The sequence below is a fragment of the Urtica dioica genome, chromosome 10 (genome assembly GCF_054948205.1).
Source record: "Urtica dioica subsp. dioica isolate 48M chromosome 10, U.dioica_male_clone48M_v1_H2, whole genome shotgun sequence".
Lineage (NCBI taxonomy): Eukaryota > Viridiplantae > Streptophyta > Magnoliopsida > Rosales > Urticaceae > Urtica > Urtica dioica.
In genome coordinates, this window is record NC_142765.1 from 17,962,007 (window position 1) to 17,979,846 (window position 17,840).

The 17,840-nt window shown below is 39.8% G+C and overlaps 3 protein-coding genes across 3 annotated transcripts; all 3 read left to right on the forward strand.

Moving 5' to 3' along the window:
- Nucleotides 1-256: 256 nt before the first annotated feature.
- LOC149383666 (putative alpha,alpha-trehalose-phosphate synthase [UDP-forming] 9) lies at nucleotides 257-6,638 on the forward strand. The gene is made up of 5 exons (XM_089629086.1): nucleotides 257-694; nucleotides 2,120-3,669; nucleotides 4,175-4,603; nucleotides 5,137-5,410; nucleotides 5,947-6,638. Exons 2-5 carry the CDS (start codon nucleotides 2,138-2,140, stop codon nucleotides 6,268-6,270), a joined length of 2,559 nt encoding a protein of 852 aa, XP_089485212.1. The 5' UTR covers nucleotides 257-694; nucleotides 2,120-2,137; the 3' UTR covers nucleotides 6,271-6,638.
- A 132-nt stretch (nucleotides 6,639-6,770) lies between these two features.
- On the forward strand, nucleotides 6,771-13,473 carry LOC149383667 (uncharacterized). The gene is made up of 3 exons (XM_089629087.1): nucleotides 6,771-8,147; nucleotides 12,787-12,872; nucleotides 12,988-13,473. The coding sequence occupies exons 1-3, from the start codon at nucleotides 8,051-8,053 to the stop codon at nucleotides 13,267-13,269; spliced, it is 465 nt and encodes a 154-aa protein (XP_089485213.1). The 5' UTR covers nucleotides 6,771-8,050; the 3' UTR covers nucleotides 13,270-13,473.
- A 1,158-nt stretch (nucleotides 13,474-14,631) lies between these two features.
- NFD2 (Ribonuclease III family protein) lies at nucleotides 14,632-17,102 on the forward strand. Its single transcript, XM_089629088.1, has 3 exons — nucleotides 14,632-14,808; nucleotides 14,893-14,987; nucleotides 16,530-17,102. Exons 1-3 carry the CDS (start codon nucleotides 14,746-14,748, stop codon nucleotides 16,927-16,929), a joined length of 558 nt encoding a protein of 185 aa, XP_089485214.1. The 5' UTR covers nucleotides 14,632-14,745; the 3' UTR covers nucleotides 16,930-17,102.
- The last annotated feature ends 738 nt before the right edge of the window (nucleotides 17,103-17,840 follow it).

Genomic DNA, 17,840 nt, shown 5'->3' on the forward strand with positions numbered 1-17,840 from the left:
CCACATAATTATCCAGTTTGGAGGGTAAATTTGTAATAAATGTAAATTACAGGGGCGTTGGGGCAGGGACAACAAAATCCCGTAGAAGACTAACGCAAAGACCAAACCGGGAGTTACAATCCAACAGTACGTACTTGTATATATTATATGATTTTATATAGATACAGTCTTATCTCCTTCTCGCTCTAAAATCTATCTGTTTTTGTGTGTGTTTTTTTGACTTTCTACGTCTACATTCTCTCTCTCTCTCTCTCTCTCTCTCTCTCTCTACGAGCTTCCTTATGTTGAATGCTATTCCAATTCCACCGTTTAAAAGAAAGCAGGACAACCAAACGCAAAAAAGAAGGAGAAATCTCTCTCTCTCTCTCTCTCTCTAGACACTTTTCACATCCATTCTATATCGGGGATTCTATTAAGCTTCAGTTTCGAAACCATTAAAAGCTCTCTCACAAATCTCACCGGTTTTGAACCTAACACACATATACAAAATCTCTCTCTCTCTCTCTCTCTCTCTCTCTCTCTCTCGCTCTCTTTATATATATCTGAAATACAATAGAGATTTGTTTTTTCCTATCTTAATTTCTCTTCAAGCTTTGTATTTATGGTAGAAATCTAACATACTCTGTTCCATTAATCTTATGCTCGGATAGGTCTTTGTCTCTCTGACTATCTCTCCCTCTTTTTCGCTTTCTCTGTAAGTTCTCTTTCCCCATTAAGCTTCACAGTTTATTTTTATTTTATTTTTTGCTTAAGTTTCTGAGAATTTTTGCCTGCTATGATTTTTTTTTAATTTCCATTTATTTTTCGCGGAAGCCAATCACGACTTGGTTTACTTAATGTTTGTTTAAAACTTTATTTATTTATTTAAATTTGCTGTAATTTCGCATGCGATTCCTCCGATATTTGTGTCGTCAAATAGCTTCGTTTGAAGCTTTGCAAAGCTGAAAGAGTGATCTCAATTCAGGTTGAACTATTATTCACATACTGAATTTATTTTAAAATCTCTCTTTCTCGCTCTTTTTTTTTTTTTTTTAAAAGAATATTCCTTTATTTTTCAATATATGAATTTTTTTTTTCTTTTTTAAGAATGGTTTGAATTTTGAACTTTGGAGTTTGAAGCGTTTGACTATGCGTGATTTTTGGTTCTACGCATTTTGCATTAGCTCAATTCAGATCTGATTCAATTTTTAGTCGTCAAGGAAAACACTCCGAAAATTATAATAAAAATAAAATAAATAAAATTGGTGGACCGAGCGATTACCAAATAGAAAATGCATGGAAAGTGTTTGGAAAATATGAATTTTTTTTTTCTCTCTAAGTTGCGTGACAGAACTAATTGCTGTTCGTTGTCCTTTTCTCTTTTAAATATTCTTTGGGTATGTGAATGCCAGTAATAATTATAATTGTGGATAAGGTTGAATACTATGAACATGAAATGTGGATATTATCATATATTAGCATTGCATTCATTTAAGAATTGTATTCCTAGTTGTCACCGTGTCCATTATCATCTCTGCCACAGAACCTTAATTCCATGAGCTAATTTTGACCCTATGATTCATTCTTCAGGAAATTAAACTTCGAATTTAATCTGGGATTTTCTTTTTCCATGTATGTAATTCATTGTGTGTGTGATTCATTCTTCAAGAAATAACACCCCGAAATAATTCTATGTAATTTATTGTATTTTGTATTGTTTACATTTGTTTTTCAGTCTTCACTTAGTCCTATAAACTTGGAAGATAAAAGTACAACACGATCTACATTAATATTTTTCTATCCAAGAAACAAGATCTACTTAAGTGAGGTTTTTGATGATATCGTTCGTGGTGCCGCCCACGTTTATTCAAAAAAAAAAAAAAAAAAAGAAGAAGAAAAGAAAGAAGATCAATCTGATAATTTTTTTTTTTAAAAGTAACAAGTTATTAGAAATTAACAATACAGCCATCCATGACCTTCAACCTAACAAAAGTTAGGTCTGTGTGTGTGTGTGTGTTATTGGATAAGCCTTATCTTCTTCTTCTACATCTTCACTTTATTTTATTTTATTTTTTTTCTTTCTCTTCATGTCAACGTTATTGGTCTCAACGAATTCATATCCAAATTTGCAATTTTTCAGGTAGTAATAAAAAAAAAAATGCTGTCAAGATCTTGCATTAGTCTGTTGGAACTCGCTTCCGGGGACATGTTGAACCATCCACACACTCCCCGGAATCTCCCGAGGCTCACGAACGGGATCGGCCGGGGAATATTCCCCGGCGGCGGGCTCGATTCCCCGACGGCGCAGGACCGGCCGGAGAAGATGATAATCGTCGCGAACTTTCTTCCGATCACGGCCGAGAGGGACTCGGGAAAATGGCGATTCGCACTCGATGAGGACTCGATATACCTCCAACTCCGTGACGGGTTTTCGCCTCCGACCCGGGTCCTCTACGTCGGGTCTCTAAAAGTCGACGTGGACCCCGCGGAGCAGGACGAGGTGTCCCAGAAGCTTCTAGAAGATTTCGACTGCGTCCCGACCTTCCTTCCGCCGGACCTCCAGCGGAGATTCTACCACGGGTTTTGCAAGCAGTACTTGTGGCCCGTGTTCCACTACATGCTTCCGATGTGCCTCGACCACGGAGGAAGATTCGACCGCGGGTTATGGCAAGCCTACGTGTCGGCGAACAAGATATTCGCTAACAAGGTCATGGAGGTAATTAACCCCGAGGACGATTACGTGTGGGTCCACGATTACCACCTCATGATCTTGCCGACTTTCTTGAGGAAGCACTTCGGGAGAGTCAAGCTCGGGTTCTTCCTCCACAGCCCGTTTCCCTCGTCGGAGATTTACAGAACTCTCCCGGTGAGGGACGAGATTCTCCGGGCGCTCCTGAACGCGGATTTGGTCGGTTTCCACACGTTTGATTACGCGAGGCATTTTCTCTCGTGTTGCAGTAGAATGCTCGGGCTCGAGTACGAGTCCAAACGGGGGTACATCGGGCTCGAGTATTTCGGGCGGACCGTGAACATCAAGATCCTTCCCGTCGGGGTCCACATGGGCCGGATCGAGTCGGCGATGAACCACCCGGCCACGGCGGCGAAAGCGAGGGAGATTCGGGAGCGGTTCGAGGGCAAGAAGGTCATTCTCGGGGTCGACGACATGGACATTTTCAAAGGGATCAGCCTCAAGCTCTCGGCCATGGAACGGCTCTTGATCGAACACCCTGACTTGGTCGGAAAAGTCGTCCTCGTTCAGATCGTGAACCCGGCGAGGAGCTCCGGGAACGACGTGGCCGAGGCGAAGCGCGAGACCTACCACGCCGCGAAGAGGGTCAACAAGAGGTTCGGGTCCGAGGGCTATGATCCGGTGGTGCTCATCGATCGTGGGGCTTCGGCGCTCGAGAAAACCGCGTACTACGCCGTGGCCGAGTGTTGTGTTGTGAACGCGGTGAGGGATGGGATGAACTTGGTTCCGTATAAGTACACGGTTTGCCGGGAAGGCTCGCCGAAGATGGACGCGGCTCTGGGGTCGGATCGTCCGCGCACGAGCACGCTGGTCGTGTCGGAGTTCATCGGGTGCTCGCCGTCCCTGAGCGGTGCGATCAGGGTCAACCCGTGGGACGTTGACGCCGTCGCCGACGCTCTCAACCTCGCACTTACTCTCCCGGAGCTCGAGAAACAAATGAGGTACGAGTAAAGATCAAATTTTTAGGTTAATTTTGGGTTAAACATTAATCGATATGAGTCATCAATGCCTATTTAATTTAGTGTCCGCAAAGAACGTCTCGTCTCTATCTTTGGCGAATATGAAAAAATTGCGAAACTTGTGACTACTCTCCTTTTTAATAAATTTAGAACCGGGTCGAATGATTCCACGAGGCAATTATTTTGACAATAGTGAAGATATGACTCGACAATGAACGCCTTCTCTCTCCGTGGTGAATCTAAAAAACTGCATAGCTCGTGATTTATACACTCATTTTTAATAAAATTTAGTACCAATTCGAATGTCTCCACTTTTTGACACTAGTGAAGATCTCTTTCTGATAGGTGGTTAGTAAAAATGCATTGCATTCGAAATTTATTAGAAAAAAGTTGCTTATCTTAAACTTAGTTTCTATTTTAAGCCTCTTAGCCCTTTAGTTAAACCCAAAAGTTAAATGAATTTTTTTGGTTAAAAACTAAATTTTAGGCACGAGAAGCACTACCGGTACATAAAGTTGCACGACGTGGCGTACTGGGCGCGGAGCTTTGCGTCGGACTTGGAGCGGGCGTGCCGGGACCACTACGCGAAGCGGTGCTGGGGGATTGGGTTCGGGCTGAGCTTCCGGATACTGTCGCTGTCGCCGAGCTTCCGGAAGCTGTCGGTGGAGCACATCATGGGGGCGTACCGGAGGACGGGACGGAGGGCCATCTTCTTGGACTACGACGGTACGGTGGTCCCTCAGGGCTCCATATCCCAGGCCCCGAACCCGGACGTGGTCTCCGTTCTCAACCGCCTCTCTTCCGATCCCAGGAACACCGTCTTCCTCGTCAGCGGCAGAGACCGCGCCTCCCTCGGCGAATGGTTCTCCCGCTGCGACAATCTCGGCATCGCCGCTGAGCACGGATATTTCATTAGGTATTTTTATATATATTATTTTTCCTGAAATTTAGATCATATTTATGCCCAAACTAGTTGTGATTGTTCATTTAATTTAGGTATATCTTATTTGATAGGTAAATTTATCTGAATAAATATAAAAGTTGGGTATGTTTCTAATTTCTCAAATTTTTAACAGTATTTATGAATGATTTCTGTTTAGAATAGAATTAGCCATGTATATATTTTTTTCCCCTTTCTGAATACAGGGACTTTTTGTTATTGTTAGTTTTATGCCCAAACTTATTGTAATTGTGTGTTTCTTTCTTGGTCAATAGTCTTGGTATCCTAGTTATAGTAAGTAACTTATCTGAATAAAAATTCAAGTTGGGTATATTTGTAATTTTTTTAAATTCTTATAGATAATATTTAATTTTTTTCAGCTCATGTTATGATAAAATTTTAATCTCTTTCTACATAGTTTTAGTTTATTTCCTTATGTTTTGACTTCATTATTTTATATTTGGCCCATGGTTTCAGTTTTGACTTTTAATGTGACTGATGTGTTATAGGTGGAATCGGAAATCGGACTGGGAAACGAGCAACTTGGCGGCGGATTTCGGGTGGAAACAGGTGGCGGAGCCAGTTATGAATCTCTACACTGAGGCGACCGACGGTTCGTACATCGAGCCGAAAGAGAGCGCCTTGGTTTGGCACCACCAAGACTCCGATCCCTATTTCGGGGCTTGCCAAGCCATGGAAATGCTCGACCACCTCGAGAGCGTCCTTGCCAACGAGCCTGTCGTCGTCAAGCGAGGCCAGCAAATCGTCGAAGTAAAACCGCAGGTAAATAACAACAATATAAAGGATTTTTAGCATAAATAATCCTCCCTGAACAATTATGCCAGTGTCATTATTTTAGTCCATAGATTAACTCTTTTTTTTTTTTTTTTTTTTTTTTTTTTTTTTTTTTTTTTTTTTCAAATTGGTCCTCAAACTAGTATTGAAATCTATGCAAAACTTATTTTCAAATTTAATTAAGTTATACTATATGCTAAATAGAAGATAAAAACAATTTTAGACTCTCGGAGTTAGATTGTAATTGGACATGATTAAGCTTCCAAGTACATTTGGACATTGGGTTTCATTAAAAAGTTTTAATATTGTTGCAAAATAAATAATTTGAAACCATATTACTCATAAAATTACAAAACTAACGTTTTTTAGGCTTCCTAAAATTACTTTGATTTCAAAACATGTCAACAAAACTTATTTTTCAAAGCTTTATTACATCATATAGTTTCCACTAAAATGAATTCGGGGACTAATTTTGTGAGAAAGCTTGTTTTTCTTTTATTAATCATTTTTTTTTTATGTTTCAGGGAATCACAAAAGGGTTGGTGGCGGAGAAAGTCCTATCGGCGATGATCGCGGACGGAAGACCGGCGGACTTCGTGATGTGCGTGGGAGATGACCGATCGGACGAGGACATGTTTGAAAGCATACTCCGCATCGCGTCGGATTCCTCGCTCCCTTCTTCGGCCCCGCCGGAGATATTCGCTTGCACGGTCGGCCAAAAGCCGAGCAAAGCCAAGTACTACCTCGACGACACAGTCGATGTCATGGCTTTGCTTCAAGGCCTCGCCTCGTCGAAGCCGAGGCCGCTGAGCCTCCAAGAAGCTCCATCGCCGCCGCGGCTCTGCTGACCGATTCGTTTCAATCGTCGAGGTCGTTGTCGGTTTTTTTAACAACATTGTAGGTTTTTTCAGTGTCACACAGATCAATTACCTGTAGTTAAATAGTGAAGGAAGTAAAGAAAAGAAAAATGAAAAATGAAAAGGAAAAGGTGTTTTTAGAGAAAGATATATATATGTATACAAAGGAGAAGAAGAAGAAGAAGAAGAAGAAGAAGAAGAAGAAGAAGAAGAAGAAGAAGAGAGCATTGTTATAGTTTGTTCTGTACATATTTTGAATTATTTATTTATTGACTATGCTCTTTTTTTTCACAGTGAGATGATTAATTTTATATTTTATTTTTTCCCATTGAAATTGATATGATTCGTGCTATTCTTTATTTTTTTTTCCTCACTTTCCTCGGAGAAAGAACAATTACGATTTTGTTAGTTTGTTAAGCCTTCATGTCCTCTTCTACACGTGGCGTGCGTCTTACACGTGGCGTGCGTCTGAAGGCAGTGTAGGTGTTGCAGCTCAGCCGTTGGATCTTGCTTAGCTGGCAAGGCGTCTAAGGCAGGCGTATATATAAGGTAGATTAGTTGTTTTTCCAGCAGTGTTTTGTAATCACCTTTGTACTCTTTACATTTCTGGAAAAACACTCGAGTCTTGAGAGGAAAAGTTCGGGTTAGAACTTGAGTCAAGAAGGGTGTGTTGAGTGAATTGTAATTGGGTGAGAGTTCTCTTCGTTGATAGTTGATTGATCTTGATTGTTGGATGTAGGTCTTAAGACCGAACTAGGGTAAAAGATTGTGTCTCTTCCCTTTCTTGCTCAAAATCCACAAACAACGCTAGGTCATAGAGGTTACTTGCACTGGAAGGTATCTCTCGAGAAATAGAAATTCAGATCACAAGGGATTTTTGCATAACAATTGGTATGAGAGCCTGGCGCTTTGTTATGTAGATTCAAGAATGAGAGTCAACAAGATTGAGGTGGAGCGATTCAATGGAAAGGGCGGTTTCTCACTCTGGCGCACAAGAATGCGAGCTGTTCTTGTACAGATGAAGGTCGCCAAGGCTCTTGGAGGAGAAAAGGAGTTACCGGCGTCTCTCAGGGCATCGAAGAAATCAAATATCCTCGAGATTGCGTATAGCACCATTATCCTCCATGTCGGAGATAAGGTTTTGCGCGAAGTGGCAAAAGAAAAATCTGCAGCGGCGATTTGGTCGAAAGCTCGAATCCATCTACATGACAAAATCCCTCACCAACAGAATTCATCTCAAGGGAAAGCTATACGGATTCAAGATGCATGAGGATAAATCGATCTCAGAAGGCCTCGACGAGTTCAACAAAATCATAATTGATCTGTCAAACATCGATGTGAAGATCGAAGACGAGGATCAAGCTATGATGATCTTGAATGCCCTACCTAAATCTCACTCCAATTTTGTCGAGACAATGAAGTATGGACGCGAATCCCTCATGTTCGAGGAAGTCCAGGTAGCGCTCAAATTGAAGGAGAAGGCCTTAATGTCCGTGGAAAATCCAACAAGAAGGCATGGAAAAACAAGGGGAAAGATAAGCCAAAGCCTCAGAATGAAGAAGCTCAAGATTTCCCCTACAAGTGTTACCATTGCCACAAAGATGGACACATGAAGAAGGATCGCCCTGACAAGGATAAGCAATTCGATCGTCCCAAGAAGAATGGCAAGGGAACCATTGCAGAAGAAGAATACGACAGTGCTGAAGCCCTCAACGTGACCGATGAAAGGTCTGAAAAGGAATGAGTTTTGGATAGTGGTTGTACCTATCATATGACTCCAAATGCAGGCTGGCTTGAAGACATCCGCTATGGAGATTGTGGATCTGTTCTCCTTGGCAATGACAATACCTTCCGTGCAACTGGTAAAGGTAACATCCATATCAAATCGTATGATGGTTCGATCAAGATTCTTAGGAATGTTAGGCTTGTTCCTGGTCTAAAAAGAAACATGACATCCCTAGAAACTCTTGAAAAATCTGGCTATGACTTTGCTTCTAGGAAAGGCTATCTTTATGTAACCAAAGGAAATAGAACTGTCTTGAAAGGATATAGGAAGAATGGTTTGTACTTTCATGTTGGAGAAACTGTCACAAGAAATGCAAGTATCATATCGAGAACTGACATGGCTAAAACATGGCATTTGAGACTAGGCCATGTCAGTGAAAAGGGAATGAATGAGCTTGCCAAGCAAGGCCTGATTGACAAGACTCACATAGGCAAGCTTGACTTCTGTGAGACGTGTGTACTTGGAAAATCTGCTCGTTTAAGATTTCCAAGTGCAACACACAAAACCGAGTCAATCCTGGAGTATGTGCACTTCGATCTTTGGGGGCCAGCTAGAGTCTCATCCCATGGTGGCAATAGCTACTATATGTCCATCATAGATGATTACTCTAGAAGGGCATGGGTCTATCTCATCAAGCACAAGAATGAAGCCTATGAAACCTTCAGAAACTGGAAGTCACTAGTTGAAAATCAGACTGACAAGAAGATCAAGAAACTCAGGATAGACAATGGCTTGGAATACTGCTCAGAAGTGTTCAATGAGATGTGCAAACAGGCAGGTATTCAAAGGCATCACACAGTTGTTCATACCCCTCAGCAAAATGGAGTTGCTGAGTGGTTCAATAGAACAGTGATGGAAAGGGTGAGGTGCATGTTGCTACATGCCAAACTACCACACTCCTTTTGGGGTGAGGCAGATCATATTGCATGTTATCTCATCAACAGGTGTCCCTCCACAGCTTTCAACCTCAAGACGCTTACGCAAATGTGGTCAAGTCATAACACAGACTACACTAAGCTAAGGGTCTTTGGGTGCACAACCTATGCTCACATCAAGCAAGGGAAACTTGATCCACGTGCTTTGAAGTGTATTTTCATAGGTTATCTAGAAGGTGTTAAAGGCTATAAACTCCGATGTCTAGAGCATGGACAGAAGAAGTTCTCATCAGCAGAGATGCCAAGTTCAATGAACAAGACTTTCAAGGAAGAGCATAGACTGAAGATGATCTGTCACCTTCGGAAGACCAAGCTCATGATGGAGCTCAGGTGGAGGTGGAGCTACAACCAGAAACAGTCCAAGCCAACAGAGATCTGCATGAAGCTCAAGACCACCATCATGAACCTGAACAGATTCCTGATCAGAATGAGCCACCTCAAGATCAAGATGAAGAAGCAGATAATGGTTTCATTGACCACAACCTGACAAGAGATAGGGAAAGACGAGTCTCCAAGCCAACACAAAGATTTGGCTATGACCTCACTGCCTATGCCTTTATTGCTGGATCAGAGACCCTTCAAGAAGAGCCAAACACCTATAAGAAAACCTGCAAACACCAACCAAGTAGTGGAGAGAGGCCATGTTGGAAGAATTGAAGTCTCTCAAAGACAACAAGTCCATTGTGGACATACCACCAAATAATAAGGTAGTAGGATCAAGATGGATTTTCAAGTTAAAGGAAGGGATTGAGGGAGTTGAACAACCAAGGTTCAAGGCAAGACTAGTTGCAAAAGATTTTTCTCAACAAGAGGGAATAGATTACAATGAAATCTATTCACTTGTAGTAAAACACAGATCAATAAGGGCTATGCTTGCTCTAGTTGCTCACTTCAACTGGGAACTTGAACAAATGGATGTCAAAACAGCCTTCCTCTATGGAGACCTTGATGAGACTATCTATATGGAGCAACCAGAGGGCTTTGTGGTAGGTGAAAATCAGTCTAAGGTTTGCTTACTCCACAAGTCTCTATATGGCTTGAAACAATCTCATAGACTCTGGTATTTCAGGTTTGATTCTTTCATGATTAACCATGGTTGTCATAGGAGTGAATATGACTGGTGTGTGTATTTCAAATGTCTAAGAAATTCACTTATGATCTATTTACTACTCTATGTTGATGATATGCTGATAATCTGTCAAGATGCCTCTGAGATAGACAGGTTGAAATCTTGGCTGGAGAATGAATTTCAAATGAAGGACTTAGGCCCTACAAAGAAGATACTTGGCATGGAAATTGTGAGATTCAGAAACAGGAAAAGTCTAAAGCTACATCAGAAGCACTACATGATCAAGGTGCTTGACAAGTTTGACATGGCTAATGCCAAACCGGTATCTACTCCAATATCTCAGCATTTTAAACTTTCTATGTCACAATGTCTTGATTTCGAGATTGATAAGACTGAAATGTCTAAAATTCCATATGCTAGTGCTGTAGGAAGTTTAATGTATGTTATGATATGTTCAAGGCCTGATCTTGCTTATGCTATAAGCCTTGTTAGTCGTTTCATGTCAAATCCAGGAAAAGAACACTGGAATGCTGTGAAATGGATTTTGAGATATGTTAAAGGGTCTTTAGATGTTGGTATTGTCTATGGTCCCTGTGAGACTAACATTGTGCAGGTAAAGGGTTATGTGGATGCTGACTATGCTGGAAGCATAGATACAAGAAGGTCCTTGACTGGATACATATTCACAACATGTGGATGAGTTGTGAGTTGGAAGTCAAACCTCAAATCTGTAGTCACTTTGTCAACTACTGAAGCAGAGTACATTGCCATCACTGAAGTTGTTAAAGAGGCAATCTGGCTAAAGGGTCTTGTGTCAGAGTTAGGCTTCAAACAGGAACAAGTGCAGATCATGAATGACAGTCAAAGTGCTCTACACCTCACAAAGCACCAAGTCTTTCACGAGCGATCAAAGCATATTGATGTCAGACTACACTTTGTAAGAGACATGGTAAGTGAAGGCACATTGAAGATCGACAAGATTTCTATAGAGGACAACCCTGCAGACATATTGACAAAGCCTGTACCAAGTAACAAGTTCAACCATTGTTTTTGGACTTGGTACATGTTAAGAGCAGCAAGGTGGAGAGGCCTTAGGGCCAAAGGAACAAGATCAATCAATTAAATGATGAGAATAGGATTCTCGGCTTAGGTGGAGATTTGTTAGTTTGTTAAGCCTTCATGTCCTCTTCTACACGTGGAGTGTGTCTGAAGGCAGTGCAGGTGTTGCAGTTCAGCTGTTGGATCTTCAGCAGGATTGCCTAGCTGGCAAGGCGTCTAAGGCAGAAGTATATATAGGGTAGATTAGTTGTTTTATAAGCAGCGTTTTGTAATCACCTTTATGCTCTTTACATTTATGGAAAAACACTGAGAGTCTTGAGAGAGAAAGTTCTGGTTAGAACTTAGGTCAAGAAAGGTGTGTTGAGTGAATTATAATTGGGTGAGAGTTGAGAGTTCTCTTCGTTGATAGTTGATTGATCTTGATTGTTGGATGTAGGTCTTAAGACTGAACGAGAGTAAAAGATTGTGTCTCTTTTCTTTCTTGCTCAAAATCCACAAACAGCGCTAGATCATAGAAGTTACTTGTACTAGAAGGTATCTCTCGAGAAGTAGAAATTCAAATCACAATAGATTTTTGCATAACCGATTTTTTTATCATACGTTTTTACTTTTAACATTATATGTTTGATTTTGATAAAAAAAAAAAAAAAGCGACCACCACAGCTCGACAATTTTCCCTAGAAAAATAAAATTTAAAATAAAAATTCTCATGCATACATGGGAATATGGGATTGGATGATCCGTACGAATAACTACGACTTTTAAATTTTAATTCTAATCAACAAAATACACCATAAAGGTAAAGTAAGTATATACAAAAATGAAAAAAGAAAAGAGAAATTGCCCTATCTGCCACTCTTTTGATAATTATTTCCCACATTCCACTAAAACCTTAATTTGTCCCAAAATGCCACCATGACAAGAGTAAAAAGTCAAGTTTGCCCTTCACTATCTATTTTCTTTACAAATTGGCAGACATCTTTACTCACCCATTTTCTCCCGAAATGAAGACCGATTAATAGGTGAGTCTCAGTCTATCTCTCTTCCAGTCCATCTCTCTGTCTGTCGTCCAGATCTTCTCTCTCTCTCTCCCTCATCTCGTCCAAGCTCTCTCGTCCAGATCTCATCTCTCTCTCCCTCACTCTCCCGCATCTCGTCCAAGCTGAGAAAACTCATGACCACGGCTCAAAAAATTCGTCGGAGGAGCTCAGTTATTGTCGGAGGAGCATTCCGACCAAAAAAAAAGAAGTTGCAATCCACGAAATAAAACCCTAGGTTCGTTTTTGTTTTTTTTTTTCATTTTCTGGGTATAAAAAAGCTTTTCGTCTTGAAATAATGAAGATGACGAAATAAAACCCTAGGTTCGTTCGTTTTTGTTGTTTAAAAGCATGAGTTTGTTATGGGTATGTTATGTGATTTTTGAAGATGACGTTCTTATTTGTTGATATATATGTCAACAATGTTGACATCAGATGTCAACAATGTTGACATCTATGTGAAGGGATTGTTGACATCTAAAGTCAACATTGTTGACATTTGAATGCTTTTTTTGTGGCCTGAAGTTTTCTAGTTATTCATTTACTTGCATTACATGATGGTGAGTTTTTGTTCTACAACTAATGAACGTTGTTGACTCTAATATTGTCAAAAATATGCAGAAATGTCAGAAAAACACTCCATTGAATCTCCGGTGACAAACTATGACGACTTCGAGCCCCGAAAGAGAAAATGTTCTAAAAATGAGGTACATTTTGATGCCAAGCAAAGCTGATTTTTTGTTATTATTTTTTATGATTGTAGACATTCATACCTATAATTGTAGACAATTACTAAAATTGTAGTCAATTGATGTTAATAAGGCAAGCGGATCGGAACTCGGTGATGCACAACTCACGGAGTTTCAAATGAGCCAGGCTGAGTACATATGGTACTTGGATACTTTTTGTAGTGAAACTGAATCGGGTCCGATCATGTGTCTCAAAAGTGTTATGAAAGAAATCATCGGAGACGACTGGGAGACTCAGTTGAAGAAAAAAGGAGATTTTATGGAAGTCGTGCCCAAGGGGACACAACTGTTTATGCTGAAAACACAGAGAGAAGAACTTCTCTATTATAGGAGGATGAGGATCAACAAGAAATGACTCTGACGATGAATTTCTCACATCATTGGTCTAAACTTCGTAATATTTATATTTTTGTATGGGTTTTTGTATGACTTGAATGCTTGAAACTGCTTAATATGTCTATTTACACTATGTTTTATATATGTGTAATGATGTGAATTGCATGCCTAAGTGAAGAACTAAATTTAAATTCATCTCGCCGGTAATTTGAAGACTGCTTTTAAGGGGATTTCGAAGGATGTGAAGTGGAAATTTTACGGTGCCGCAAAGGCATACACGATGAGTGAATGGGAAAGTTACATACCATAATCATTAAAGTACCATAATTTTTACAAAAAACTAAGATTAAGTTAAAGTTTTACATACCATAATCATTAAAGTACCATAATTTCAACAAAAACTGATATTAAATAAATAAGAGTTTATGAATCAATTTATCTCATTCATCCTTGTCGACCAACCCTGAAAAACTGAAATTATGGTCTACAATGTTCTCTTCGGGAACAAATCTCGACCAACCCTGAAAATAAAGATTATCAGATAAGGAAATGATATGAGAATCAAGAAATAAAAACAATAAATTGTTGACATTTATGTGAACATTGTTGACATCTGATGTCAACATTGTAGACATAGATGTCAACATTGTAGACATCTGATGTCTACATTGTAGACATAGATGTCTACATTGTAGACATCATTGTCCACTGTTGATATAGATTTCTACAATGTTGACATATATGTCTACAATGTTGACATCGTCGATGTCAACATTGTTGATATCTATTCAGAGACAAATACAAGACCGATTCCCATGTTCAGAGACAAATATTCCAACAAGTATTCAGAGACAAAATCACCAAAAAATATTCAGAGACGAACCGATTCTCATGTTCAGAGACTAATATTCCGAAATATCAAGAAAATTTCATCAACAACACTAACCCATAATTTCATCAACAACACTAACCCAAAATAAATCAATAAAATCGAAATAAATCAAGAGAATAACTGTTAGGGATTTTGGATCAAAGACTAACCTTTAAAGTTCCCATTTTTGTACGGGGTTTTTTGGGAACCAGTTCTTCCTCTTCCGTGTCGGACGAACTCGCCGTACTCCGACGCGGGGGTGTCGGACGCGGGGGTGATGAGTTTGAGTCCGCCATTTTTCTTCTCGATGTTAGGGGTTCGGGTGAGAAGTGATGGGTTTGAGTGGGTTGAGAAATGAGAATTACTGTAGAGACGAAATGGGTGAAGGGCAAACTTGACTTTTTACTCTTGTCATGGTGGCATTTTGGGACAAATTAAGGTTTTAGTGGAATGTGGGAAAAAATTATCAAAAGAGTGGCAGATAGGGCAATTTCTCAAAAGAAAATAAAAACTACACAACAAAAAAAAAAAAAAAAAAAAGAAACTTAGAACACTTTTTTTTTTCGAGGAATTAGAAACTTAGAACACTTCCAAAGCGAAAAATAACAAGGAGAAGGAAAAACAATGGCTCTTCGCAGCTTCATGATCGCATTGATTTTCTTGTTTGCAGTACTTACTCAAACCCAGGCATGAATTTTCTGAAACCCTATATTACTATCCATTTTTTTTTTCTCGTTAACTTTAGACATTTTTTTTTTTGGTTTTGTTCAGGGTGAGACTGAGAGAACGATCGAACTAGGCCAAAGAAGCTTCGTTGCCTCGTCGTCGTTTTCAAAGGCTCTAGAAATCCTTCAGAAGCAAATTGGGTAATTTGTTTTTACTCGTTTTTGGTCTTGGAAATTCTTCAGAAGCAATTTGGGAATTTTTGTTTCTTTCACTGAAGTGTTGATTAAGTGAATTGGGAATCTTGGTTTCAGAACAAAGACCAAAGAATAAACCGAAGAATCTAGTTCCAATTTTGACATAAGGTTTAGAAACCCTACATTTTCATAGACCCACAAAAAAACAAAGACTTGGGTTTAATCACTAACCAAATACAACCCTGTATTGATATTCTTGTTTTGATAAATGATAATCCAACTTTGATTAGCCTCATAGAACTTGTCTAGAAAAGCAAATGCCCTTCGGATATTCAGTCCCGTGTTTGGTCAGTTTTGTGAGCACTGTTGGTATGGATTTCAGTAAAAATTAGAACTGTGTTTCTCATCAACCATAATTTTTATGTATTAAGGCCGAAGAATCACAGTTCTAATTTTTACTGAAATCCATACCAACAGTGCTGACTAAACTGACCAAAAGTCCTTAAAGAAATTGGGTTACGTGTCTTTGCATTTCGCCTTCCATTTCATTTTCTTTATGAGGTCTCTGTTTGTGTAGTTCAGCAGGATTGTGTGTAAAACTGATTCATCGTTATTCTGTTTCTGTAACTAAGACTCGCTTTAAACGAGCTACACTATCAATGCATTAAGCGGAAGGATCTAGTTCCATTTTTTTAAACAAATATGTACATCAACAATGTTCACAAGCTAACCAGAATTATAAGACCCGGTTTTATTGTATTTTTATTGTTTTTCAAATATACCCATCGTTTTATCATACGGACATGATCATCAATTCCGTTCCTCGTTGTATAGGATTGTGTGGACACCGAATGCTCTCTCTCTCTCTCTCTCTGTCAGAGCTACACTTACATTGTATTAATCCGAAGAATCACACTTCTTGTTTGACTAAATGTATGTCAACGATTGTCACATAACGGACCAAAATTAAGACTCGGGGTTTTCAAAAACTTTTTAAGGAATTAGCTACATATCCTCGTAACTACCTGTCAGTTTATTTTCCCTATTCGATCACTATCTGTTTAGTTCCATAGGATCGTGTGAAACCAATTCACCCATTTTCCATATTCGAATAACTAAGATTCTCACTTGATTGAAACCTAAACTCTCCCGAGCTACACATTTCAAACACAAATAACACCTGTTTTACTTTCTATTCTATCATCAAAATCCATAGTAATTCTTTTTTTAATCTACCCTTTATGTATCATCTTAACATGATAATGAACTCCATTTCTCGTTCCATAGTTTTGGTTGATTTTTTTTTTTTTTTTTTTCCCCTCATGTTCTGTTTCATCAAACAAGTAGGATTCTCGCTTTGAAACAAAACAAAGTTCTCTCCCCGACTTTTTTTATTTCTCGCCCATAACCTCCCGAAGAATCTTGTTTCCCGTTTTGACCAAAAATGCACATCAGCAATGTTCGCTAACTAATCAAGACCCATAAAAAGGAATCGGGTAACATTTCTCATTTAAATTTACCCATCATCTCTCTCTCTCTCTCTCACAGGTACACATTCAAACAGAGCGGGCTCCTGAGGCGAGCACTGACTCACCCGTCGTTCTCGGAGGAGAACAACCGGGCGATGAGTCTCCTCGGCGCAAGCCTCATCGAGACCTCGTCCTCGCTGAGGTGGCTCGAGGACGACCCCGACGCCTCCGCGGAGGAGCTGAGCCGCCAGGTGGCAGACCTATCCCGGGTGGAGGGCTCGTGCGCCAGAGACGGGACCAAGCTCGGGCTCCACAATTCGGTCAGAGTGTCTCGGAACACCAATTCCTCGTCCCCCTCCGTCGTCTGCTCCGCTTTCAGGGCCGTTTTCGGAGCCATCGCTCTCGACACTGGGAAATCCGACGATGCCGGGAGCGTCTTTTGGGCCGTTCATGTCCGGAAAACCGCTGCTGAAATGTGATTTTGTTTTGTTTTGGGGATTTTGTGTGATTATCTCAGTTTGTGAAAAAGGTAAGTGTCTTGAGTTTCAGAATTACAACTAAATCTATCTACTGCTTCTTTTTGGGGATTTAAGGCTGAAGTTTTGTAAGTAGTTCTATTGACGATGATGGTGTAAGTGTAACCTTTTGTGACTATTTGACAACTTGGAAAGTAACTGTTAGATCGGGAAAAAAAAAGTGAATTAGTAACTTCTTTATTTTAAATTATATTTTAGTTTTAATAAGTCATCAGGGTGGTTATGAGAAGCGTTACACTTTCCAAGTAGTTCTTTGGAAGTTGGTGTTTAACTTTTGTGACTATGTCATAACGTTACGCTTTGCAGATAAAATACTGTTAAAAGAGCTATAAATGTAACAAAAAAGTAAAATAAGAAAGTATATGAGGGGTTAAATTTGAAAAGAACGTAAGAAGGTCATTTCTTGTTATTTACTGGTTCACCTATGAAATGTGAATAGAGTTTACCAATATCATTAGTAATCGACAATCAAACACAAATGATGCGGAAGTCTATAAATGACAGTAAGAGATTTATAACACACTCATTGCACAACTATTAATAACACGTAGCCGAGCAATTTACAGATGACTTGCCACGTAAGCAATCTCTGTCTTATGATCCAACGGTAGAAATTTGCAGATTTTAGCCACAGAAAATCTTCAGTCTCCAAGACTCTAAAGCGACTCCCTCCACTTATGCTGGCGTATCTTCATGTGAAGATGAGGTCAACCTTCAACCAGAGCTATTTTGAATTGTTGGATATTGAGCTCTGTAGTGAAACTTGCACAATCTAGTCTTCGAACCCTAGATTTCTTCTGACGCAAGTAAAACCAGGAAAGCAATAAAACCAGCAAATCAACCGCGGAAAAGTA